This window comes from Notamacropus eugenii, chromosome 4, assembly GCF_028372415.1.
Source record: "Notamacropus eugenii isolate mMacEug1 chromosome 4, mMacEug1.pri_v2, whole genome shotgun sequence".
Taxonomy (NCBI): domain Eukaryota; kingdom Metazoa; phylum Chordata; class Mammalia; order Diprotodontia; family Macropodidae; genus Notamacropus; species Notamacropus eugenii.
Genome location: NC_092875.1, coordinates 11,768,564 through 11,795,649, shown reverse-complemented (window position 1 = coordinate 11,795,649; position 27,086 = coordinate 11,768,564). Strand labels below are relative to the sequence as shown.

General features: G+C 49.5%; 2 protein-coding genes across 2 annotated transcripts in view; both read left to right on the top strand.

Annotated features, from left to right (window-relative positions):
* Window positions 1–5,568, top strand: part of LOC140498969 (septin-2) — a 116,841-nt gene extending 111,273 nt beyond the window's left edge. Inside the window, exon 13 of the mRNA XM_072599800.1 lies at window positions 3,967–5,568. The gene's annotated coding sequence lies outside the window, so the exon portion shown is untranslated. The remainder of the gene's footprint in view (window positions 1–3,966) is intronic.
* Window positions 5,569–16,892: 11,324 nt separating this feature from the next.
* SEPTIN5 (septin 5) overlaps window positions 16,893–27,086 on the top strand; it is a 35,393-nt gene continuing 25,199 nt past the window's right edge. Inside the window, exons 1-2 of the mRNA XM_072599796.1 lie at window positions 16,893–17,097; window positions 17,301–17,314. Of these exons, the coding sequence (XP_072455897.1) occupies window positions 17,055–17,097; window positions 17,301–17,314 (57 nt within the window). The 5' untranslated portion in view covers window positions 16,893–17,054. The remainder of the gene's footprint in view (window positions 17,098–17,300; window positions 17,315–27,086) is intronic.

The following is a 27,086-nucleotide window of genomic DNA, read 5'->3' as shown; positions in this document are numbered from 1 at the left end:
GGCTCTAGGAGAGGTGGCTGTAGACTTCATAGTACCAACAGTATTTTTGACATGGTTTCATTCTGTGAAAAGAATGATCACGAATGTGGGTGCCATGCCAGCAGAAACCGACTAATTCAGACATTCGACATTGAGCACATGGAACCAAATGGAGCTGATTTCCCCACCTTGGGGGATGAGTTTTGTGCCATGTTTGTGTTCATTGGTTGCTTTTGTTGTGTTTTTAGTTCTGTCACCCCCAAAAAAACCTTCAGAATGTGTAGCTCTGGGAGAAAATATTTCAGTAACTGTTAGAAATACTGCTATAGCCACTGGCATGGCCAGGTTGGGTCACAATGAACAGGATCCATCTCACCAAAACGCCAAGGGGAAGTGTGGTACAAACTGAGAACAACTACATCAGCTAGCAAATGATTGTTTCAGAGCCGCTTGATTGGTCCTCAGGAAAAAGCGCACCTTCAGAGGACTGGCAGGTGGAAACCTTGTTCTGCATTCCTCTGTGGGGTGAGAGAGGCTTCTTGGAGTTGGGAGAAGAGTGAGAGACCAATATTTTAAAAGCCATTTCTGTGAAAAAGAAACACTTCTCATGGACAAGACAATATAAAGACTGGAGTACTAAAGATGGAGAAAGTAATTTTTACTAATGAAACTTATTTTTTTGTTCAAAATTTACCTGAGACTGAGATAAATGTGTTTCACTGGCCTAGGATGCTCTCCTCATATAAACCCCATTGAAAACCTTTGAGCTATAATCAAGGATAAACTTGGAAAGTAGTAATAATAACTTTATTTATCTCAGTTGATCCTCCAACTCAGAAGGAAGTGCTATTATTTTTCCCCATTTTACAGATGAAGAAACCGAGGCAGGCAGAGGTTAAGTGACTTGCCCAGGGTTGCACAGCTAGTTAGTGTCAGACTCCAGGCACTTTGGTGCCACTGAGCTGGACAGAGGACCTTTGGTATACTTAACGTCCCATAGGAGGTAGTTTCATGATGAAGAATTTAAAAATTAAGTGTCAAAATCTTGTGAACTAAATGCCAGTCATGCCAAACAAGTGACAACAACAAAAAGAAGACAAGCCTGCCCAGTGAATGTTTGTAAATATGAAGAGAGTTTAATGCAGTGAATTCATCGTGTTAAGTCACTGCTTTTAATTACTTTCCTTTGCCCACCAATTCCTCTAATTCAGCTGTGCCCACCATCCCACCACGGGCCCCTAACTGGGCTGTGCCCAACACCCTACCATGGTCCACCAACTCAGCTGTGCCCACCACTTCATCATGGGCTTTCTTCCTTGGCAGGGCCTGGGAGGGGTTTGTTGAGTGAATGAAGGAGTCAGTGGGTAAGTGACAAGCTGCAGCCCTCATGCCCAGATTCCAGGTATCTGTGGTTTCCTTTGCCCAGAACCTCCATGGTGTGGACAACTACGTTCTTGAGTTCTTGAGGCTAAAACCTTCATCCCTTCTGCTGTCTGCTCCTATGGTGATGAGTCACTCCAGATGCAGTCTCAGGGTGGCAGACCCAGGCTTCCAGAGCTTGGATTTTTCCAGTACCATTTTCTAAGAATCAGTCCCACATGTGAGGAATCTAGGGACTCTGATGGAGAGAGTGTGCCGGGAGAAGGCCCCAGGTATCAGGGGGTACTTGTCCTACTTTGTCGGACTCTTGCCCAGGGGGATTTCTAGGTCAGCATATTTCCCATTGACTGGCTCTCGTCTCTCCCTTTGGCTCATCTCTGCAGCCTCCAGCTTTCAATGAGGAATTGTGTTTTGCTTTGTTTTTCATGCATAATGGAAGAATTGTCAGCTCTTAGGCAGGCTGGCTATGGATTCTTGCCTGAGTTCTTCTCAGGAGCTTTGGAAAAACAGTAAGTCAGTGAACATCCTTCTCTTTGCTATGCATCCCAACCCAGCCTTGTCTCTGGGTACCCTCTGCTCTGGACAAAGGGTGGTCGTGGGGCAGAGAGGAAAGAGCCCTGAGTGTTGCTTCAGAAGGACTGGTTTGGGGAAAGTTTGGGCTGTTGGCAAGCAGGCACGGGGGCAGCCTCACATTTTGGTCCCCCACTCCTGGCAGTAAGAATGCTTGTAGATGCACCCCCAATATAGTGGGGTGCATGTGCTTCTTCTTGCCACATACATGTTCTCCTGGGCCAGTGTGAGTGACTTGGGAGCCGCAGTCTTGAGGAGAGCTCCAAAATCGATGAGAACCCAGACCCATCTGAGCATGTGACAGTTCTGTACCGTTATAGAAAATCAAATAGAAATAAAAATAGTTTTAAAAGGGTGACATAAAGATGAAGTAATATTTGATCCCATTATCAATAGAGAGCTAGACCATGACAGAGAAGTGTCATGATTGGCCCTGCGTGTTAGGAAGATCACTTGGCTGGTTGTAATAATGCAAATGGAATTGTGTTGTCCCCATTTCTCAGAGGAGGAAAGTGAGGCTTTAAAAGATGGAGTTGGCCAGGCTCCCAGAGCCAGGCCAAAGACTGAGCTCTTGCATTTTTTCCTCTTTCCTCCTTCTCTCTCTTTCTGTCTCTCTCTCTCTCCCCCTGTCTTTCTCTCCCTTTCCCTCTCCCCCCCTCACCTCTCTCTCTCCCTGTCCCCTTCACAAGCTCTCTTTCCTCACCCCAACCTTCCCACTCTACCACCTTGACCATTATGTCATATGTGGGTGCTCCCTCCTCTGGCATGGACCTGTCCTCTGTGACTCAGGTGGATAAGGAGCAAATCCTTCTAGCCTTGGGCTGCCCCTTGGAGGCCCCCAGCCCCGCACCTCACAGAGTTTCTTCTTTGCAGTCACTCTTATGGCAGCAAGGCCACAAGTGTCTGCTGTCCACTGTTACAGGGTGCCCAGGTGGTCTGACGGAGACACAGGTGTGGCCTCCAGGCACCCAGAGACCCTTGTCCTTGAGGCAGGGGAAAAGACTCACACATGAACTTCAAAAGTGACTTTAGCACCAGGTAGCTGCCATCAATAATATGTTGTATCAATAGGTGATAAACACTGATTAAGCACCTACTGTGTACCAGGAGCTGTGCTGAGCTCTGGTGATACAAACAAGACAGTGCCTGCTCTCAGGGAGCTCACAGTTATAGTGCATCCAGCTGAGAAGAGAGATGCCTGAACTTAGCCCCCTCCCTAAGTGGGGGTTTGGAGTTGATGCTCCACCCTCCAGTCAGAGGGACAAAAGGGGTGATGTGGGAGTCTACCATGGGCTGATGGAATTTGGTAGGATGATGAGCTTTTTCTAATAATGAGCTTCCTGGGGCACTGGGAGACATCAGAGATGGTGTTGGAGCTGAGAGGAGAGAAAGAGCCCAGGGGCCTGACCCAGGGGGGAGGGCTCCCAGAAGGTCAAGTGTGTGCTGAGCCTCAGAGGATGGTCACAGGAAGGGGATAATGATTGAGGGAAGGTACACATTTGTGAAGGAACTGGTGTACTGGAGAGACAGTGACTAAACCAGCTGGTCTGCTCTTGGGGAGGGGGAAAGGAGGGGATGGGATGAGGCCAGAGAGGGGGAGCTTAGACATGATCCCATGGGCATTAATAAACTTCTAATGTCCCAATGCCCACTTTGGCATCCATCCTTTGTTCCGTAGTAGGAAATACAGAACTTTTCCCTGGCTTTAGGGGTCTCTTGGGTGAATCCCAGTCCTACACTGGAGAGGACCTCCAAGACTGAGCCAGAATTCTCTCTCCCTCCTCCCCATAAAAGAGTTATTCATCATCTAGAACCTTGAAGAGTCTGGGGAGGAGACTCTAGTTCCCTATGAGACCATCCATCTTTGTGTACTGCAGAGTGCTGATGCCTCCTGCATGTGGCGGTCCTGGGTCTAGTTGAAGGCAGTCCAGGTCTGGAGCCCCTCTGTGCCATCATCTCTTTGATGCATGGGCTGTGTCATGTGTTGCACCGGGAAGACTTTCCTAATCGGGGTTTGTCTCCTCTTTTCTCCTGCAGACGTCCATGATGCTCTGGGAAACTGATCGGCGCTTTGCTGTCATCTGCCAGACCCACCAGCTTATGAGGAGCCCTGCAGGATGATGGCCCAGATCCTGCCTGATCTGCACAGAAGACATGGCTCCATCTTTGCAATACTCTAACCAAAAAAAGAAAGAAATGTACTAAAGTGCACACCTGTCTGGACTTCTTTCTCTTAGCCACTCGCTTTTTTTCATGCTTTCTCTAATAGGGCCTCTCGTTTCTTGCTGGCTATGCCTCTTTTCTATGAAATCACGTGTTGCTCTTTCTTGGGTTCATGGTTTCATTGGTAGAAATCATATGAAAAAACTGCTGTCTCCCTGCACTGCTTGTACCAAAGGGAGATGGGCCACTTTGGAACATGGGACTCTGTTGTTTTCAGCTGACAAGTCTGCACTGGCGTTCCCTGATTAACCGTGCTTTCTGTCCGAGCTGATTGTCTCTGTACCATCAGACAATGTTTTCACAATTCCATTTGTGGTCTTTTTCCACAAACAAATCGACAAATAACAGTTGTAATATGCATAGATATCCACCATGTCCTTCTGGGACATTCTACCATCTGCTTCACAACCTGGGCTGTGTTCCTGCCGGGGGGTCACCAGGCCCCTTTCTTCTCTCGGTCCTGTGATCCTGTAATGCTGGGCCCTGCAAAGAGATGGAGGCAGTTTAACTCAGACTGCAGCATGTAGTGCCTTGTGTCCAAATGCACCCAGGCAGCTGGGCCAACCACCTTCTGTGCCTTCAGCAACCTCCCTCATGGGAGTCTTTCCCAAGGAATGCCTTCTCAATCTGAGCTAGCTCTTTAAAAGAAAGGTGCTCCAGAGCTACTCAGGGGGTGATGTCACTGAGCCAGCCTTACTATGCACAGTCAGGGGACTTTTGGTTCTGGGCACCCTCCTGGGACAGCTCCTCCCTCTCAAATGCTTTCTAGGCCCACCTGCAGAAGACATTATACCATTTGAGGGATCTTGTCTGCTTAAACTGGACCATTTAAAAACTTCACTGTGGACCACACACTAGTTTGGAGACATGTGCGTGTGAGTTAAGCTCCCTTCCCCACAAGTGAACCTTCTTCTTAATCAATCATGTGCCTATCCTATCTGCCTTTATACCATTTCTTCTTCCTCCTACTCTCCCCTGAGCTCTGGAAACAGGCAAAGCCTGAGCATGGAGGCTGAGGGAACCAGGAAACAAGTCAGTCTGTAACGTAAAGGAAACCCCCAGACAAGCCCAGCCAGCCCTTCAGTACCACCCCTCCAGGATGGGGGGAACATTAGCTTCCTTGAGAGCACATGCAGCCCTGGGTTGGGTCATTTGGGACTCTGTGTTTGCATATAGTCTGAGCTTAGGGCCAGCCAACACTGCACCTCTTTGGTCTTTCCCATTCCTCGTCTTTCATTTAGGTTTCTGGTCTAGGGCTGTACTGGAATGAATTCTTCCAAACAGTAGCCTGCGGTACATGTCTGTACCATGTGAATGCCATGGTGCTTGACCCTAAAAGCCTTCTGTGTAATCCTACCTTCTGGGGTTTGTGACTTTATAGAATATACTTAACCTTATTAAAAAGTTTCTGTTTCACTTGAGTCTGCTACTTTTGTCTCCCTTGGCTTCCTTTCCATTCATAAAGTCTCCCACTGGCCAGCTGGCTATCTCAGACCTCCAACTCTTTGGGGACCATGAGTGGGAGTGGGGAGGAAGAACCCCAAAGCCCAAGGAAAGAGGTCATAGTTTAGTTCATCCAGCATCAGTGAAGCATTTACTGTGTCCTGCGCAGTGTGGTAAGTAAATGCTAGGATCAGAGACAGAACCACACACAGCCGCTGCCGACAGTGATCTAACACTCTGCCAGAGAGAGGCACCGATACAGCATTCACTCAGCCAGGGAACACAAACTATCTAGACAGTCACGTTTTGGAAGGGGAAGAGGAATTGCTGCAAAGTACAAATTGCTATAAAAAATGAATCCACCAACACAGTTTTATTAAGCACCTACTATGTGCAAGACGATACAAAGAGAAAATATTTAACAGAAGCGATCCTCAAAGAACCTATAGAAAAAGTCTTCTCTGGGAGGGGACATGTGGAAGAAAGGAGGTGGTGGTTTAGTGGAGCACCGATGGGGTTTGAGTCAAAGCTTAAAAGAGAGCCCAGGAAGCTGAGAGGCAGAGAGAGACACAGAGACAGAGAGATGAGAGAAAGAGAGAGAGAGAGAGAGAAGGAAGCTAGGGCAGGTTTCACATGGGTGAAGGAATGGCCAAAGAGACTAGAGAAGGTTCTGGACAGATGGGAGAAGAAGTAGGAGAGAGAATCCAGGAGGAAGTTGATCAACAGAGTGAAAGGCTACAGAAAGGCCAAGAAATGCCTTCCAAAGGGAAGGGGTGGGGAGGGAAGAAGGAAGAGAAGTTGGAACTCAAAGTTTTAGGAACAACTGTCCAGTACTGTTCTTGCCACTAGGAAATAAGAAATACAGGTAAAGGAGTATAGGATGGAGACAAGGGCAGAGAAGGATGATAGAAGAGAGGGCAGATTGGCAGACAGGGGCAATTAGAACGCTCGGTGTTTTGGGGTGGGGGGAGGGGACAAAAGGGGAGAAAATTTGGAACCCAAAATTTTGTGAAAATGAATGTTAAAAGTTAAATAAATAAATAAATAAAGAAGGAAAAAAAAAGGCCAAGAAAGGCAGTTTAAAAGAAAGTGGCAGTTAAGAGATCATTGTTAACCTTTGCTACGACCATTGTTAAGAGCAATTTCAGTTCATTGATGAGGCCAGAATGAGGCCAAAGGGATTAGAGCTGGAAGAGACATAATGGCGGCCCTAATCGCCATGGCTTTCTCACGGAGTTTAGCCATAGAGGAGGAGTAAGCTTGAGAACTGTAGCTTGCAGGGATGATAGGATCAAATGAAAGTTTTTAAGGATGAGGAAGATATGGGCATATATTTGGAGGCATCCGGGCAAGATCCAGTAGAGACAATGAAGATAGAACAGGGATGATTTGCTGGGGGAAATGGGAGGAAAATGGTGCATGTGGGGAGGGAAGGGGTTGGCTTTTACAAAGAGAAGGGTCATGTCTTCATCCAAGACCAGAGTGAAAGAGAATTCAGTGGGGAAAGATGTCTAGATAGTATGAGATTGGGAGAACGGAAGGTCTTAGCAACTGGCCTTTGTTTTTCCTTTGGGGAAGTGGGAGATGAGGCTTTCAGCTGAGAGACTTGGTTGGTGGGGAAGGATGTTTCAGGAAGTATGAAGGGAGATTAGAAGGTTTGGAACAGATGCTGTGGAGAGTAGGGTAGTTAATTGACTAGGGAAAAATATATTGCCTTGTTACAGTGAGAACCTAGCTGAGATTAAAGAACATATTTCTAGTGAACCTCTTCAACTTGTGTTTGTGATTTACCTAACTCCTTTCAGCAGCATATTAGTGGTGGAAGATATTCAGGGTTAGTTGGGGCTTGTCAAGGTGTGACCAGCAGTAGGACAAGGGGGTGGGAAGTAGATACTGTGTAAATTTAAATGGATTCTCCAAGGATCAAGATAAGGAAAAGTTTGTTCCATTTCTGTGACCTGGGCCCTATTCTTTCTCTACATGCTCTAAGAATGGGCTTGAGGATCATGTCTATGCAAGTGTCTGCCAGATCTACACATCCAGCCTTCTTCCCTCTTCAGCTGATACCAGATAGGCATCTCAGTCTCACTGTCTTCAAAAAGAATGTGCCATCTAACATCACCCCACCTTTAAATTATCTGAATTTGCCTATTTTTTGTTGTTGAAGAAGACACCTCTAGTCTTCTGTCATGGATATTTGAACTCTGGGTCATCCTTTATTCCTTCCTCTACCTCAGTCCCTGATTCTAATCAATTTTATCTTCACCTCTCTCCATTCCTTTCTCTCCATTGAGTTCAGGTCCTGTACCCCAGACTATTGTAATAGCCTCCTCATGGACTCCCTGCCTCCAGTCTTTTCCCAGTCTGATCCACGGTCCCCCCCAGCTGTCACACTGAAATTCCTAAAAAACAAGCCTGATGTCTCCCCCAAACTAGACATTCTGTTGTTCCTTTGTTCTCTAGAAAAAAATAAGCCATAAACTCCTCTGACATCTAAAGCCCTTCACAAAATGGCTCCCATCTCTCTCCAGACCTTTCACCTTATTCCCCTGCACATATTCTCCAAACTGACGCACATGCTGACCCCTACCTGGACATCTCCCATCTCTCACCTCCCACCTCCATGCCTGGGATGCGCTCCTTCCTCATTTCCACCTTTTTGAGTTCCCAACTCTCTTCAAGGCTCAGTTCATAGGATCATAAGATCATAGACTCAGAGCAGGAAGAGACCTTAGAGACAATTGGATCTGAGCCCAGCGAGTTGAGTGATTTGTCCAAAGTCACACAAAGAGAGGCAAGATTTGAACACAGGTCTTCTGACTGTGCCCCTCCCCCTTCTGACTTCTGCTAGTGCCTTCCCTCTGTGCTTCTGTCTCCTCTATCTTGTATGTCCCTTGTTATTTAGACATGGTGTGTCACCCCCTTCCCCTAATTCGGGGCTAAACTCCTTGAAGGAAGGAGCTGTCTCAGCCTTTTTTTTTTTTTGCATCCCCAGTGCTTGGGTTTTGTTTTTATTTCACCTCAATTTCCCTCTGTGTCTCTTTTTCCCCCTTCTAGAGATTCATCCCCTATAATAGAGAATATTTATTAAATGCTTGCTGCCTGACTCATTTCCCTAGAACCAACACACGGTTTTTTTCTCAGAATAACATTTTTTTTTCTTTTTGTGGAAGTACCATAACGTTTCTGGACTCCAAACTCCAAAGGCTTGGAAAGTGACTGCAAACAGAATCGATGAATAGGGAATGACAGACACTCCAGATTAGAATAGAGTGGCCTTTGGATATTGCAAGGAGAAGGGGAACTGAAGCAACAGGGAGGGAGAAATTTCTGAAGTCAAAGACACGCTGGCACGTAGGATTACAAATCCGCCTCGACCCCAAAAGAGCTCTTTTGAGCCTTCCTATGGGCTCTGTGCAGTCAGGACTATGAAAGATCTGAGCCCAGTAGGTCAATCGTGTAGACATAATTAACTTCAGAGTAGCATGAAATGGTGAATCTTGTGGTTTGGAACTGTAACGATTCAAAAGTGAGACAATCTCTGGTGTAATGGGGGAGGATGGTGGCTTTTCCTACGGAAACCACAGCAAATACGTGAAGAGAAGGCTCCAGACGTGATCTCTGCTTTCAGGTATCTGAAGAAAGATGAGTCGGTACCAAAGGGCAGAACCGGTAGTGATAAATATAAGCTGCAGAAAAGTGTAAGGAAAAATAACCTAAGAGTGAGAGGTGTCCAAATGTGAAATTGGCTTTCTTGTCACCAGAGATACTCAGGCAGAGGCTGCTTAGTGGAGGTAACTGTAGTTCCACATGTTACAGTTACAACTTTGGTGAAGTTAGAGATGAGTATAAGTATATGTCATAGATTCTGTATTCAGATATTACCTAAGCTACAGGTTTCATGGGGAGGGGACCATTTCTTTCTAAACTTTCTACCCAAAAGAAGGTTATAAGCAGTGTTGCCTCATTTCAAGAGGGGAAGCAAAAGGAAATCCAAATCAAACTTGGCCTGAATCTCAATGGAGCCACAGCATTCCAAGAGCTGGAACTGGTAGGAGGAGGTCATGTGAGATTCTTTGAAAAATGCAGCCACAGAGATAATGGTTCAATAACCCTTGGATTATTAAAAAGTATGGGAAGCTTAAGATAAAGAGGTGTATGTTCGCTGAATGTATTTGTCTTGGGCTTGGAGTATGTTTTATGCAAGATCTGAATCAATTAATAAACACTTATTAAGCACCTACTGTGAGCCAGTTATCATGCTAAACCCTGGGAATGCAAAAAGTGGCAAAAGACAGTCCCTGCTCTCTAGGAGCTTCCAATCTAATGGAGGAGACCATATGCAAACAAATACGTACAAAGTACACCATACAGAGGATGAATTGGAATTAAAAGAAGAGGAATCGTTTGGCCAGGTCTCCCATTCACAGATGGCACTGTACTATGGTCAGAATCTTATTAGGACTTCTCAGCAATATCACCCACTGTGTGCTACACCATCCATTAAACACACACAGACACACACAACTGTTCTCCCAGCAATGCAGCCATGTTGTTTGGTGACAAATCTTGGAATGGGGCAATTTCCAAGGAGTCAAATTTACAGGGTCCAAAGGACAACAGAGGGCTAGTTGCGTGTTGGGTTTGAGCAGCCAGCTACATTTTTCCAGTGATGACCCTTGAGCAAGAGGTTGTATCAGGGACAAAAATGCAGGAAGGACCCATGATCGCCTCAACATAGTGGGGCGGGGGGCTCCCTCCCTGAAGCTCACAACTCAGCTATGACTCACTGGAGAAGCTAGAGAGAATTGTCCTCAGACACACAGATGTTCAAAGCCCAGGATCAGATGTGAGATTTGAGTCCAAGTCTTCTGACGCCAAACTCAGCACTACCCACCATCCCAGGCTATTTCTAGTATATAAGGAATATCAAAGATATGAGTGGTGGGAGAAGGAGATGGGGAGATTGAGAAATGATAAGAAGAGCACACTCTGATGTTGAGTGGACACAGACCCACAGTATGGGATAATGTAGACAGTTGTGATCTGCATGGACGAGTTACCCACATGGAGAAAATCCCACATCCATTGAAATGTATGTAAATAAGGAAAAACTGTCTACTAATTACTGATCTTAAGTGGGATGGATGGGCTGCCTTGGGAGGAAGAGACCTTCCCTTCACTGGAGAATGGAGGACGTTAGGTGGAGGCTAGTTGATGGGGAAAGCTCTGTGCTTTTACTAACCTGTGCTTGAGTTTTTCCTCCTGTTAGAGTGGAAGCTTTTTGAAGGTAGGGACTCTGTCTTAATAAAAGTTGTCATTTCCCCTTCCCCCAACAGCACCTGCTGTAACATGACTTCCTACTCACTGCCCACACTTAATATTAATTGCAATCAATAAAATTTGAATGAAGAAAAATTCACTCCAATTAATAAGTGAATCATTGTTGTAGAAGTGACAAATTCCCTTTTCCTGAGTCTCTGATACTCACGGAATGAGACCATGAGTTCTCTTTGAGAATGATGACAGAACTGGATGAGGACATCCTTCTGACCAGCCTCCTCCTCCAAGGAGATCTCATTCGCAGTAGATCTGCAGAAGGTTGATGGGCCCTAAGAGGAAGAGCAGAAGGAACCTTAGCAGTCCAATGCCTTTTACCATACCTCAGACAAGGGGTGGTCTCTGCTTGTATGCTTTCAGCAATAGGGAAACAGATGCCCTTCCATGGCAACCCATTCCATGGATAGTCCTGGTGTTTAGACTTCTGCATGCTTCCTCCCCCAAAATCCAATCTGGTGGTTCGCATGTGTTAAGTGCATGTCTTGTGCTAGGACAGATAGGTGGGGCAGTGAATTGAGTCAGGAAGACTCTTCTTCCTCAGCTCAAATCCAGCTTCAGACACTTACTAACTGTGTGACCCTAAGCAACTCACTTCACCCTGTTTGCCTTGGTTTCCTCATTTATAAAATGAGTTGGAGAAGGAAACCAGTTCATTATCTCTGCCAAGAAAACCCCAAATGGGGTCACGAAATGTCTTATGTGACCGAAAAATGACTGAATGTGTGCTGGGACCACAAAGTTGAAAGAGCTGAGCAGTTCCTGCCCTTGACAGATTACATTTTCATAGGGACAATCTGACACCACACAGGCAAGAGTGGTTTTGATATGATGTGATAAAGGCAAAGGAGAGATCGAGGCAGTGCCCTCTGTGGGAAGTCTTGAGGAGGGGCTGATTCCACTACGAGGGGGTGGAATAGGCTTCAGAAAAGAAGCCATATCTGAGAGGCATGAAGGAAGAGGAAGATTCCAGCAGAAGATGCTGCAGAAAGAATTTGCCCACCCCAGTATCTGGAGCCAAGCAGGACGAGTGTATCTGCTCCCCCAGTAAAAGCCCATCCCGTAGATGAACAGAGTGACTGAATCCACACAATTCTTCTCTAATCCAGGCGAAAGGACCCCAGATCCTTGCCCTATTTATCCTACAGCATAGATCTGAGTCCCCTCGCCATTCCAGGGCCCCTCCTCAGGAGAGATCAGTAAGGGCTGGGAAGTAAAAAGAAATAAGTCCATTAACCTCCAAGTATGTCTTGGCTTGGCTAAACTTGATATCTGCCCTGACATCCAGTCGATGCTTTGCACTCAGCAGGTGCCTAATAAATGTTTGTTGCCTTTTAACAAGTGAGTGCTGGGTCAGGCGAGGGAGACAAGCCCATCCCAGCAATTGAGCCCTAAGATGATAATCACAGGATCCTGTTTCTAGAGCTGGGAGACATCATGTAGTCCACCCCCCTCATTTTACAGAGAAGGAAACTGAGGCCCAGAGAAGAAAAGAGACTTGACCAAAGTCACACTGGTGGTTAGTGTCCTGATGGGATCACCAATGAGTGTTTAAGTCTGATGTCTCTGTTAGATATGACAGGGGACATCACAAGATCAGACTTGGAACCTGCCCTCAAAGAGGGAAGCCTAGCTGGAGAGAACATTGATAAATGATGCTGAGTAGTTGGAAAGGGTTAGTGTCAGCTGGAAGCACCAGATGAGTTCAGAGGAGAAGGAAGCTCCTCAGCGGGGGCTAGAGAGGTCAGGAAAAGCTCCAGCCAGGCCTTGTGGGGTGGATGGATGGATGGATGGATGGATGAATGGATGGGTGGGTGGATGGGATTTGAAGAAGGCCTGAGAGGCAGAGAGAGAATTCTAACCAATGGGGTAATGGGAACAGAAGGGAGATCATAGCCAGAAAGGCAGATGGGATCTTGGGTTGTAGAACATAAGTTCCTTGAGGGCAGGCATCCTTTTATCTTTCTAGCCCCAATCCCTAGTATGGAGCTTCTTACCTTGTATTGACTTGGATTAAGCTACACAAGGAGAGGTCCGGCCCACTGCCATACTCTGCCCTGGTCGGCCCACATCCACATCGGGAGAGGTTTATCCCTAGGTTGGATCCAATGCTGGAACCCCTGGGACCCACTGACCCTTGCCAGATATGTGACCCTGAACCAGTCACTTTGCTTACAAGTTTCCTTATCTGTAAAATAACAATGACTTTCCCTGCAGTATCTAACTCACAGGGTTGTTTCAAGGCTCAAAGGACAGAAGCAGGATGTTGTATTAGACAGAGAGGTGACCTTGAAGCCCCAAAGATCTGGGCTCAAATCCCACCTCTGACAAATTCCTGTGTGACCCTCTGCCCCACTCGTCTACACAACTGCAAGACTGGAAGTGGCTGCCTGAATTGGTAGAGGGAGCTTCCTCACCTGAAAGTTCCCATGCCAGGGAAATTACAATCTATAGGTCCAGTCCCTGGCCTGCGAAATCTGTTAATCATTTGTATTTTTCTGCATTGGTGGAGTACTCACACTAATGAAATTAAGGGTCCCGAGCACAATGGAGTTACATAATAGTTATTCCCGAGAGACAGTGTAATAACAGAGATTGCAGGAGCAAAGTGCCACCAAATTAGGGCTGGTTATTGTTAGCACAACTGGACTGCACGGGGCTGATGAGGAGGGGCGTGAGCACTTCCTGTCCGTGCAGTTCTCCGAATCACAGCATCTTCCAGGTGGAAGGGAACTCCCGGGCCAGCTAGTCTAACCTGTACCTGAGCAGGAATTCCCAGCTCTTGGGATGTCATGTTTAAGCTGAGCCTTCCAAGGGTGGTGACCCAGCAGAAGGAGCAGTGTGACTCAGGGGGTAGAGAGCTGAACTTGGAGTCAAGAAGACCAGAGTTCAAATCCAGCCTCAGACACTCAATATCTGTGTGACTTTGGACAAGTTCCTTACCTAAACTGATGGCCTCAGTTTCCTCACCTATAAAATGGGGATAATAATAGTACCTACACCCCAGGGTTGTTGTGAGCATCAAATGAGATAATGTCCACTTTGCAAATTTTATAGTTCTCTCTCTCTCTCTCCCTCCCTCCCTCGCTCTCTCTCTTGTCTCTCTCTCTCTCTCTCCCTCCCCCCTCTATGTATATGTATATGTATGTATGTGTGTCTGTCTGTCTGTATTTTGCTGTTTGGTCACTCAGTCATGTCCGACTGTGACCCTATGGCCCACAGCATGCAAGGTCTTTCTGTCCTGCACTGTCTCCCAGAGTGCCTCCAAGCTCACGTCCATAGCTTCCATGATGCTCACTATTCATCTCATCCTCTGCCATCTATCCCTTTCTCCTTTTATCTTCAGTCTTTCCCAAAATCAGGGTCTTTTCTGATAAGACCCCTCTTCTCATTACGTGGCCAAAGTATTTCAGCCTCGACTTCAGAATTTGACCTGTCAGTTAATAGCCTGAATGAATTTCTTTAAGTATTGATTGATCTCCACATACATGCATATGAATTATTTTTATTATTTGTCTCTCCACTAATAGAGATTGCAACCCTTTTTACCATGTGTGATTCTTACTCCTGGCTTTGCTGTGATTCTCACCACAGATTCCACCCAACACACTAGAGTCTTTCCTCTTGTTCTTTTAAAATCTGGGGCAAGCGACATAACAATATCTGACATTTTCAAGTTTGTAAATCACTTCATATTCTTTATCTCTGATTTTCACAGCACTTCTGTGAGGCAAGAACCACAGATATCATCCTCCTTCCACAGACAAAGAAACTGAGGTTCAGAGAGACATAGATGGCTCATTTCCTCCAGTGGTCCTTGGACAATGTTCATCCAAAGAGAGTGCCTGTAGTTAAATTGATGTTTGCATCTGCGGCTCCTTCTCATGCTACTCTTTCTCCATCATGTGGAAGGGCAAAGATCTCCATGGATTCAAAGCCATTACAAGTCTGTTTTATGGGTTGTCTCAAAAAAAAAAAAAAAGGAAAAAAAAATCTTTCATCTGGTGGCAGAGCCAAAAGTAGGAATGTTTGTATCCAGGGCAGTTAATAGTAGGGTAGGGATGTTCTGGAACACCTTTCCTAACCCTTATTTCCTTTCCCCCACTAGTGGACCAGGTTTCCAGACACTGTCTATAGTCATTACCCCTCATGATTCTAGGGTTAACCCTGAGAAGGGAAAGGGGAGCCCCCATCAGTGTGTTCCCCTTTATTGACTATCAGCTGATTTCAATCAGTCAGATAATCAGCGTTTAGAAAGAGGTGTTTGTTAAAGTAATATGGTAAAATGTATACTGTTTTCACTTTTTTTTCTTTGTGGTTTTTCCCTTTTGTTCTGTTTCTTCTTTCACAATATGACTAATGTGGAAATATGTTTAACGTGATTGCACATGTATAACCTATATTGCTTACTGTATTGGGGAGGGGGAAAATTTGAAACTCAGAATCTTATTTAAAAAATGAATGTTGAAAACTCTATATGTAATTTGAAAAACTAAAATTCTATTTAAAAAAATATGGTAATAACAGTTGGTATGAAATTCCCCCACCAAAAAGTGTGTGACACTGTCTCACAAGCACATAGGAGCCATTTCCAAGGGGAAAGTGGGCACAAGCTTAGGGAGCACCTGTGGCAGAGGTGACCTAGGTCCCAGAAATCCTCCTGCTGGAATGTTCTCCTTATTCATGGGGTCAGACGATCTGGAAGTATTCTTTGCCTGTGACATCTCCTCCAGTCTTGGGCTCCAGATGAAGACATGTACAATCAAACCTGATGTTCTGGGGATATTGCTAGGATCACGACAGAGAGAAAAAATGGAAATCATCTGGTCCTCTGAGTGCTCCATGAGATCCTTGTCCATAGTGGCGGGGGTGGGGAGGAGACTAAGACTGGGGTCAGGGCCAGGGCCTGTCTCTCTCTTCCCCAGAGAGATTCTTTCTCAGGGGCTTGATATTTAAGCTGCTAGACTCTGGAATCTTGGATTCCAAATCTGCTCACTTATTTTATAGTCCCACAGAGTGCGACTAAATCCCTTCCCCTCTCCAAAAACAAACATTTCTTTTGTAACTAGTTAAAATGCTGGAGGTGTACAGGCCTTTTTCACATTAGTTCACCCTTCTCATTGGATCAGTGGAAATGCTACTCATCTGACTGACCCAGTCCAGGCCCACTCATTGCAATAATATTTAAATTTACATAGAACTTCTAATGTACGAAGGGCTCTGCAGACATGATCCCAGTGGAGTCTCACAATAGTCCTATGGGGCAAGTGTTACAAGTATCAGCATCCTCGTTTTACAGAGAAGAAAATAAAAGTCTCTGGGAAGTTCCTGACTTGACCAAGGTCACACTGCTAGGAAGTGCCAGGCAAGATCTGAACCTGGGGCCTTTCTGGCTCCAAGTCCAGTGCTCCAATCAATATTGTCTTAAATGAGTGTCCAGCAGAAGAAACCTGAAACACATACTCAGTTGGATTTAACAGTCTGTAAGGGCCGCATACCAGGGGTGGGGAAACAGACAAACCACAAATACAAGCCCTCAAGAGGTTTATATTCTCCTGGAGAGCAGTGCAGAAACTGCCTCCAGATGCTTCAGTGACCACTGTCCCTGGTCCAGGGCCCAGGGTCTCAGTTTCCTCGATGGGTAGAACAGGAAAGCTGTGAGGGACCTTAGAATACAGCATGTCAGAGCTGGGAGCGGCCGGAGAACACAGAATGTCAGAGCCGAGAAGGGCTGGAGCCTTTTTTAAAAACAGGGAAACTGAGGTCCAGTCTGCCAACGCTGAGAAGAGATCATTGCCGTGGCCTGGCCCTGGGGGTGCCACAGGCAGCCCCCAACCCGCCTGCAGATGGGGGTGACAGCCCCTCAATGCCCCACCCGGGGCCGCGGAGTGTGGGGAGCCTCGCGTGGGCGGTGCCGTGGTTAGGCGTGGGCTGGGGGGAGGTTGCGGGAAGGCGGGGCTGGAGCGCTGCCTGCTGATTGGCTGGAGCGGGCGGCGGCGGAGCTGGCTCGCGGTCTGCTGCCGCCCAGCTCCGCGCTCCCTCCGTCTGTCTGGCTCCGCAGCCGCCGCCGCTCCCCTGCGCTCCCGGCCCGGCCCGGGCCCCCTCCCCTCCCCGCCGCCGCCATGAGCACCAGCCTCCGCTACAAGAGCAAGCTGGTGAACCCAGGTGAGCCCGGGCCGCCTCCCTGCTCCATCCCTGCCTTCTTTCTCCCCTGTGCCCCTCCATCCCTCCATCCCTCCATCCCTCCATCCCTCCATCCTTCCATCCCTGCCTTCCTCGGGTGCTCACAGTGTCTTTGTCTATTTCTCTCCATCTCTACCCCTCGTCACCGCCTTGGACCCGGACCCGAACCCGGACTTGGGCCACAGTGGAGGAGAAGCAGGTACGTGGGCGCCGCTGCCCGTCCTCCCCCCCAGTCGTCAGTCGCGACATTCCCCGTGGCCGCCGCGCCCTCCTGACATCAGCCCCAGATGTGGAGGCAGGGAGCGGTCTGGTCCTCGCTGGCCACAGCCCAGCTGTGGGGATGGGTGAGGGGCGACGTCCTGGCCTGCCCTACCCTAGAGCTCCACGCCAGATGTGGAAGGGGGCTGTCTCCCCTCTGGACGGCCTGGGGAAGGGCTGGAAGGGAAGATGCTGTGGGCTCCAGTCCTCTCCCCAGCGGCCTGCCCTACCCTGCCCCCTCTGGCTTCAACCCAGCTCAGTGTGTGTATTTTATGTATATTGGGTGGGGGGAGGGGAAACGGACCTGGACTTCGGGAGCTTTGCCCCCTCAATGTATGCGAGCGGGAGGCTGTCCCCCTCCCCCAACGGAAGGGGGGGGGGCGCTGTCCTGCCCTTCTCCGAGGTACCACCAGGGCTTGGGATGCCCAAGGATGCCCAGACTCCCAGGCTCTGCCTCTCTCTGCCCCTCCAACCTAAACTTCCAACCTCCCTCCGTGTCCGACTTCTGCCCAGATGTCTCTCCCCAACCCCAGCAGGACCCTCCTTCCGCTCCCCAGTTGGGTCACGCGGAATGGGGGGCGCTTGGGTTTCGAACCGAGCTCTCTTTCTGACCCTGGATTGCTGCCAGGTTCTGTCCTGAAGGGTGGGAGGGTGGGTATATAGTGTCAGAGTTCAGATGTGAGTAGATATGACTTTTCATTCTCTAGGAGGAGACGCTCAGCCTTCCCTTCCCACCACCCATTCCTGGGTCTGTTCCCTCCCCACCCCTTTCCCTCTTTCCAGGACATCAGTGCCTTAGAGTCAGACCAACTCTGAGAGGCTGATGACAAAGGTAGAGGCCCAGGCTTCTTTGGGGAAACGGGGAAGTAGCCCCCCTCCCAGGTGGGGCTCCAGGGCCTTGGGTGCCACCATAGTTGGGCCAGACTTCCCTCCAAGGATGAGTACTGTGGAGATGGCAAGGGAGAATGTCACTGGGCAGCAAGTTCTCTGTGGCCACAGCAATTCTGGGATCCACTGAGGCTCCCCATCCACCCCAAGGGCTTGGTTTGACCCCCTATGTGCAGATAGGAGGGAAAGGGATCTGGGCTGGGGACCCTTCTCTTTGTTAGCTTGGAAACGGCAGCATGGAGGAAGGTGGCCTCCTAAACAGAGGACCTGGGTTCGAGCCGCAGCTCTCACCCTTCCTAGCTGTGTGATGCTGGGCAAGTTGTTTCATTCCCTTGGGTATCTACCCCTTCTGTAAAATAGAGGTAGTAATACTTGTACTCTCTGTCTTGCTAGAGGACGAAGAGGAAAGTGCTTTCCTTTTGTCAACCTTAGAATGTTACAAAAATGGTGGTTACAGCAGTGCTAGCAAGCTCTGTGTGCGTATGCATGTTTGTCTGCATTTGACACATGGGGAAAATGAGGCACATGACAGCTAAGGGACTTGCAGAAGTTTGTGCCTTTGGAGTCAGGAGCAGAACCTCAGCAGGGAGGGGGAGATTTAGCATCTTTCTGGGGTTGTGCCTTTGCCTGGCAGGAGAGTGGGGAGCTAAGACAGTGGAGCTTTTGGGGTGAGGATGCCTCTGCCCAGGTGGTAACCATGGGGACCTCTGTGAGGATGGGGATTGGAGAGGGAGAATTACCCGCTTGAAAGAGCATCACATCAGGGAGTCTGGCCAGCTCTGCTCTCTCCTGCCCCCACCTTTCCATCAGCAGCTTTTGTTCCTTGTTCCTGGGTCAGGCAGAAAGGTAGACAGTTTTGTGAGTGCCAGACCCAGTAGACCAGGCTCCTAGGCCCGCAGCACCACTGAGGAGGTGAGTGTCTCAGTGGAGCCATTCAACGTCAGGAGCCCAGGGAGGGATGGAGTGAGGGTGTGCCCTTCACCAGCTGCCAGCCCTGGCCTCTCCGCGTGGGGGTACGCCCCACAGTGCCTCTCCCCTGGTGGATCGTGGGAGCCAGAGCCAGGAGCCTGGGGCTCCAGCGTGAACTTAGAAGGTGTGGGGAAGTCAGGCTGGGGAGGGGCTCCCCAGGCTGGGGCAGGGAGGAGCTTGGTGGCAAGATCCCCAAACCTGCCCGTGGTGCTTGGAGAGAACAAAGCCCTTAGCTTGGAGACACTGGGGAAAAGGAGCGACCATTGTTTGGATGAAAGAGAAAGTGCTGGCTGGCGGCGCTGCCAATTCTCTTAATGGGTTTGTCTGAACCGTTGTCTCTGGTGGGTGGCGGCTTCTCCGCTCTGCTCCCTAACCTTCCCCGTCACCCCCCCCCCCCCCCAGCCCTCCTCCTAGGCCGCCAGGGGCGTAAACAGAACCGCTGCCTTTCTTCTAGGCGTTGGGAGCGCCTTCTTTCTCAGGGGAATGGCAGCAGCCGCGTCCTTCCGGCTGACACCGATTTGGTTCGAGGCTTCATGTGGCTGAGCCTTAGACGCAGATGGCTACAGCTGGAAGGGGCTGCAAGAGGTCACCCTCTCCATTATACCCAGGACTAGTTTCTTCTCATTCCCATTGGCCTATCACCCATTAGAAGCTGAGAAAAATAGGCACCCAGGGCTTTGGTCTCCTGTCTAGGGCAGTCTGGGGTATGGTGTGCTAGACCTATGGTCAGGAAGATCTGGGTTCCAGTGCAGCTTCAGACACTTACTAGTTGTGTGATCCTGGGCAAGTCAACTTCTATTTGCCTCAGTTTCCTTAGCTTTAAATGAGGCTAACACAAGCACCTGAACCTCCTAGGGACTGTTGTGAAGATCAAATGAGATGACATTTGTAAAGCCTGTCACATCACAGGCACTTATTAAATGTTTGTTACCTCCCTTTCTTCAGTGAGGAAAGTGAGACAGCAATCATTATGTGTCTTCAGAGGAAGTAGATTGGAATCCTCTGCAACTACCTCTGTGACCCTGAGCACGTCATTCCCCCTTTCCGAGGTTGGACAATGGCCATAGATTTCCAGTTCTGGTAGATTTCCAGTTCTATATTCCAGGATCCCGTGTTTAAGCCAGGAGAGCCCTTTGGCCCCATCTCCTTGAATCTTCTCCTTTTACAGATGGAGAAACGAGAAAGGAAGGGGTTTGGCCAAGGTAACACAGGTAGGAGTTAATGGCATGAGATTTTAACCCAGGGCCAAAATCTAGCAGTCCACTTGCAGAGGAGAGCCTCCATCTATCCGTCATTGGGCTAGATTTTGAACATCCGTGGTAGGACTTTGGCTGCCCTGTGATCTGAATGGTGTCCAACTCCCCCCCCCCCCCCCCCCACACACACACCTGAGGCAGTCTCCTGAGATCTGAGGAGATCCAGGAAAACACTGGCCTTTCATCTTAGTCACCAAATATTTATCAGGCACCAGCTGTGTGCCTAGCAGTCTCACTGGGGTTTTCACTGCCATCTAGAGATGGTAGACAGGAAAAGCCTCGACTCATTTTCCCCAAATGATTTAAGTAGGGTCAAGGGGAGTGAAGGAGACTGAGAACTGGTCAGCGATGAGTCTGGGGAGAGGCTTAATTCCCTTCATCATTCCTCTCGAATGATGGCCCCTTCTTTAGCCATCACAAGCACAGGGCTTGTGCAGAGAGTCCAGGTTACCAGCCTTTAAGCAGAACAGCCTCCCCAGGAGTCCTAGGATGGAGCCATCTGGGTCCCCATTTCTTCTCCCAGCTTCCCCACCACCTGCGAGGATCCCATGGGGCCTAGCCCCCTCTCTCCAGCTGGTGAGGCTGGCTCTTAAGTATGTCTGGATAATGGAACGAGACAGTTGGAGGATCCAGAGCAGATATACAGAAATGGCGATTGTTAGGAGACCCTGAGGGCAACCTGGTATGGCCCTAGAACCACCCTTGACACATTCTATGTGTACCCTTGGACAAGTGATTCTCTGGGCTTCAGTTTTCTCATGTGTAAAGTGGAATTGGCTCAAATGGCCCCTGAAGTCCCTGGAAAACTATGTGCCTGAGGCCCCGAGGGTGTGGACGCAGAGTGGGGCTGCTTTCCTGAAGGCTGCCTCCCATCCCTCTCAACCTCCAGGCTTCCTGCAGACTTGGCCAGTAGGCCCTGAGATGAGCTCTGGGGCAGGACCTCAGTCACTTGAGGCACCCACTGGCAATCTTAAAAAACAGCTTTGACTAGAGACAGAGAGAAGGCAGTACCCTTCAGTGTAAAGCAATGCCTTTAGAATCTGCAGACTGCCTTCCAGGCTCAGCTCTGCCCACTTGACCATGGACATGACAGTTAACTAGTTAAAATGAGATGAGTCCAGAAGCAATGAAGTACCTACTCTGTGCCTGTCACCTCTGCAGGCCCTTCCTGCTGTGACTGGCTGCCTCTACAGCTGTGATCCCCTGGTCCATAGCAGGCTGGCCAGCCAGAGGAGTCATTGGGGTTAAATCCTGATGGTGTCTGAGCATGGCCTCTGCAGCTTCAGCAGGATTTTGTTTGGCCTTCTGTGAAAAAGGGGCACATTCACAGTCTTGGGGCAGGAGGGGGAGGAGGAGGACTAGGCTGGGAACAGGATGGTGTGGACCGAGAGGAGGGGGCCTGGGGATGTTGGCGTGAATCTGGAGGAGACTGGATCGCATGAAGGTGGGAAGCAGGGCCAGACAAACGGGGTGGGTTAGCTCCAATTTGTCCTGTCTCTGTTGTTGCCAGGTATTCCTTGGGGGAATGGGGTGAGTGTGAGGGTAGGTTGAAGATGCTGTCCTCCAGACCATAACACATAGTAGGTGCTGTCAATACTATTTGACTAGTGAGGTACTCCTTGTGTGATGGGGGCACTCCAGAATTCACAGGCTTCAGAGCCGTAAGAGACTCTGCTTATAGCTTAGTGCCTTCAACATAGGAAGAGCTTAAGAGACATCTGCTGGTTAACTGACGCTCTAGGTCATCCCCTCCATTTCAGAGATGACAGAAATGACTTGGCCAAGGGCACAAGGTTATCAGGTCAGAATTCCATAGAAAGGAGTCTAGTCTGACCCCCTAAACCTGCAGCCTGCATGTGACAGAGAGCTTAGTACCTCCAGAGGCAGCCTTGGGCCCTTTCCCTCAAGCCAAAACCTGCCTCTTTGGAACATCCGCTTGGATTGGGTAGCAGGGAAGACCTGAATCCAGGTTCTCAGGTGCCATATCCAAAGTTCTGGGTGCTCTGCAGTCCTGGAGAAGAGGCAGCAATTCAGGGGTTTGAGCCTGAGGCAGGGCTCGGGGGTGGGCAGAGGGAGTTCTCTGGTAGACCCTCTCAGCCTTTCCCATTGGCTTCTTCCGTTGGCTCCACTGACAGTGCATGGACCTGGCTGTGATAGTTTCCCTCTCTTTTGCTCAGATATGTGCTTTCATTGGTGTAGACAAGTCCCAGTGAGGAAAGACCCTTCACTGATGCAAATCTCAACCCATGCTGCAATTTAGTGTTTTTGAAAGTTGCCCCGAGGCCCTGAGAGGGTAGGTAACCTCCCCAGGGTGGGAACGGGGCTTTGAACCTGGCCTCTGGCATTCTGCCCCCTCTGTGTGACTGATTCTTTCCTCAAAAGCTGGGTTTTTAAGAGACTCCTATGTGCAGAGCCCAACATTGGCAAGGATAAAGGACACGGCCCCTGAGCAGAATACCAAACCTGGCAGAGGCTCCCAATCAGAATCCCTTTTACACCTGGCAGGTGTGTGGAGACTTCCGAGGATGGGGAGCTGATTCCCCAGTGCTGGGGCAGCCCATTCTACCTGCAGGCACCTCTCATAAGGGATAATGATAACATTGAAGGTAGTGCCTCGTGGTTGGCAAGGTACTTTATAATGAAATGTATTATTTTCTTTGACCCTGAGAGAGATAGGTGCTAGCTTTTAACATCATGGGGGCAGAGAGGTGGTGCCATAGTGCTCAGATCTCTGAGCCTGGAGTCAGGAAGACCTGCATTCAAATCCAGCCTCAGTCACTTATTAGCTGTGTGACCCTGGGCAAGTCACTTCACTCTGCTTACCTCTGTTTCCTCATCTGTAAAATGATCTGGAGAAGGAAATGGCAAACCACTCTAGTATCTTTGCCACGAAAACCCCAAATGGGGTCACAGAGAGTGAGATATAACTGTAACTAGTGCACATCCACATTATCTGCATCCTCCTTTTACAGCAGAGGGCACTAAAGCTGAGGATCATGCAGAATGTGGGAGAGGTGAGATTAGAACCCAGGGCCAGCACTCTTGCCCCCTGACACCGGCTGCCGAGGTTTTCTTAAGCTTTGACCAAAATGGATCTCTGTGCAACATTCCGCCTCCCCTTGATCCTGGTTCTGCCCTAGGGATGGATGGGTCCCTCTTTACTGGCTCCACCCTTCTGATACTTACATACAACTACAGTCCTGAATCTTCTCTTCACCAATCTTTGCAGTCTGGAAGGATGCCCTGAGCCTCAGGTCCAAGGACCGTGCATTTGATAAAAGGAGTCACTGATGAGTCTAGAGAGGTGCTGAGCAAAGATTTTCTGAGGTTCAGTCCAGAGAAAGGGGAAAATCACAGCTGACTGTCTAGAGGAGGTGACATTGGGGCTGAGTAGCCCATCAGCAAGCATGAATGAACCAAGGCTCCGGGAGGGCCAGCTCCAGGACGTGCTGGGGAGGGTGGGGGATGCTTTGGTCGGAGCATAGAGTGTGTGTGTATGTGAGACAAGGCTGCAGAAGAGGGGTTGGTGATAGGTTACAAAGAGCCTAGAATGCCAGACTCAGTCAGCCCTAGCCTCCAGAGCAACAGTTCTTCATAGGTTTCAGGAGGGCCAGGAGCATGGATGGGAAAAATGGCACCCTAATTTTCACTAGCTTTCTGTCTCCTTTGTAATCCTCTAGACTTTGTCTTATGCATTGAACAGTGCTCCTCTGAGAAGGGGCCTGTGGGCTTTGCCAGACTGCCAGGAGTAGCCCTGAGCTAGAGGCAATGGGGAATTCCAGCTGGATCTAGAAGAGAGGCATGCTAGAATCCGATCTGAGTGCCATGTATTTGCTTGGGAGCATGTGCGTGTGCACATGCGTGTGTGTGTGATTTGTTGGCCTTTGGGTATCTCAGACGACGGAGTGGAGCTGGAAGGGAGAGGGTCCTCCCTTCCTGGAGGGGAGTTTCTTGCTCAGCCCTTCTGCCTAAGCCCGGGACCCCACATGTCCAGAATGGGAGCATAGACATTGCCCAACATTCAGGGATGTGGAGAGGACCCAGGAACCCCTTGGCGTCCAGGGACAGAGGGGGTTCCTGGCCCCATCCTTCTGCATCCAGCATCCTTCTCCCTTCAGCATGGGGGGGCCTGGCCTCCCTGGCTGGGTAGCAAGAGCTCACTGCCAGCTGCTTGTGATTTCTGGCACTGACCCAGCTCTGTCTGTTCACACAAGGAGGCCGATTCTTGCTTGTGGCCCAGTGTTTGGGGCAGAGAATGGGGGTGGGAGCGAGGCCATGTAAGCAGTACCTGCTCTAAGGTGGGGCTGACATGCCCCCTTTATCCTGTGGCCTGGCTGGCCGTGTGTAGCCAGGAGCAGCAGAGATCATGTCCCCACGCCTCCTCTCTGTAGACCGGCCTCAGCCCGGCCCTTGGAGGAGGATGCTTGGTCTGGGATCCTGCATCAAAGGAAGGGGGCAGTCATGAATGGACTGAGGTCAGCCTGGAGGAAGGTCTCTTCCACAGTGCCCAGGGACTCTGGGTGCCTTAGCATTTTTCTCAATGACTTAGATGAAGGCGTTGATGGGTCACATCTGCAGATGACCCGCAGTTGGAGAGATCACTAAGGCACTGGACCAAAGTCAAGAGCCAAAAGGTTCTGACTGGGCTTGGGCCAAGTCAAATAAGACAAAGTCTGACAGGGACAGATAAAAAGTCCAGCACTTGGGCTTAGGATAGGCTGGGGGAGGTGGGGCTAGTTGGGAGTCTGGGTGAAAAGGAGCAGGGGATCTTAGTCACCGAGGTCTGCCAAGTGACCAGATCTGGGTCGACTATGCTCTGAGGAAAAACAGAATTGTGGTGGTGGAAAGAACTGTTTAGTGGAGCCCAAGTGTGAGCAGGGGTCCACTTGATCCTTGGTCACCTAAGCTTTGCTGGTAGACCTCCAGTGATGGGAAATTCCCTTCCCGGCCTCTTGAGGCAGCTAATTCCAAAATCAGAGCAGTGCGGATTGTTTGGAAGTTCTATCATCTATTGAGCCGAAATCAGCCTTCCTGAAAATCCTCACCACCATTCCTGGCTATGCCGTCTGAGGCTAAGAGGGACGAAGCTAATTCCTCTGCCCTAAGAGAGCTCTGGGATAGCCCTCCACCAAGTCTGGGGCCTAAGAACTCATGAAATGTTAGCGATCATTTAGTCCACAATGGAGAAACTGAGGAAAGGAGGGCATCCCAAGGTCACAGAACTAGTGAGAGATGTTCCTAGATATGGTCCCTGGGCCCCAGGATCCCCCAGTCTAGTTGAAGAGATGAGGTTTGTGCATTTCAGTCACTGGAAGATGGATGGGGAAGGATGGTGTGTGACCAAGGGCAGGACTTGTGGGATGTGGGAGGACCACAGGAGAAAATAGGGGGTGATCTTGAGAATGGGCTCCAGGAGGAGGGGGCTGAGGCTGGACAGGGATGAGGAGGCTTTGTTGGAGGCAGGGCACATGGTGGGCAGAGGAAGGGGGTGCCAGGGAGTCTGCTGCTTACGGCAAGAGAGAATAATAATGCCATCCACAGGGCATCTCAGTGCCTACAAGGCAGAGCCTTCAGGAAACTGGGGCTCAGAAGGTGAAGTGAGTTGTCCATGGTCCGGGGAGACTAGCATGAACCTAGAACTGATAGAGACACCTTGGGGCACGTGGCATGGTTTAGTGAGAAGGACTCTGTGAATGGAGCTGAAGGGTCAGGATTCAAGGGTGCTAATACCACTCCCCTCTTCTCTGGGCCTCAGTTTCTTCCTCTGTAAAAGAGGGGGATGGGCCTGGGCTTGGGGAGTGAGGGTGCAGGGTCTCTAGCAAACCTCAGTCCTGTGACCAGAGATGATGGACCACCTGCCCATAGAGCAGAAAGATTGGGCCTGGGGGTGACTGGGGGACTGGAGAGGGCCCTTGTGCCCTGCAAAGTGGGGTGCCAGCCCCTCCCCCTCATCCTCTGGAATGGGCTGGAGCAGAGCTGGCCCCTCCTCCCTGTCCTCCCAAATCAGCCTTGCCAACCCCAGGCTCCTAGGCCTGAGCCTTTTCAGCCATCAGCTGTGGTCACGATTGCTGGGCTGCAGGCCCATTTACTCCGTCCTCCTATGAAAAGCCTCCCTGTTTCAGGCAGTTTGCTCTTCCATCCTTGTCCCCCAACAGGCCCAGCCTGAGCCGGCCTTTGGGCAAGGTCCAGGAGCTTGGACTATGGGCTCTACCCAGGAGCCTCCCACTCTGTGGGTCACAGTTGGGTCAGGGAAGAGACAGGAAGGGAGGGGTCTGATATTAAAGAGGCGTAGCTACAGCCCAGGGGGATGAGAGGGCAGTCAGTTCTTCTATGGGAACCTTCTCTAGGAGAGGTACGACCTACTCTAGGGGCCTTAGAACATGGAATGTCAGAGCTGGGAGGGGCCTTAGAATAGGGGATGGAAGGGCTGAGAGGTGACCTAGAACAGGAGATGTCAGGGCTGAGAGGTGACCTAGAAGAGGAGATGTCAGGCCTGGGAGGGACCTTAGAATAAGGAATAAAAGAGCTGGGGGGGGGGGCAGCCTTGGAATAAAGAGAGATGGAGTTAGGAGGGATCTTGGAGATCCATGGCTCCCTTTT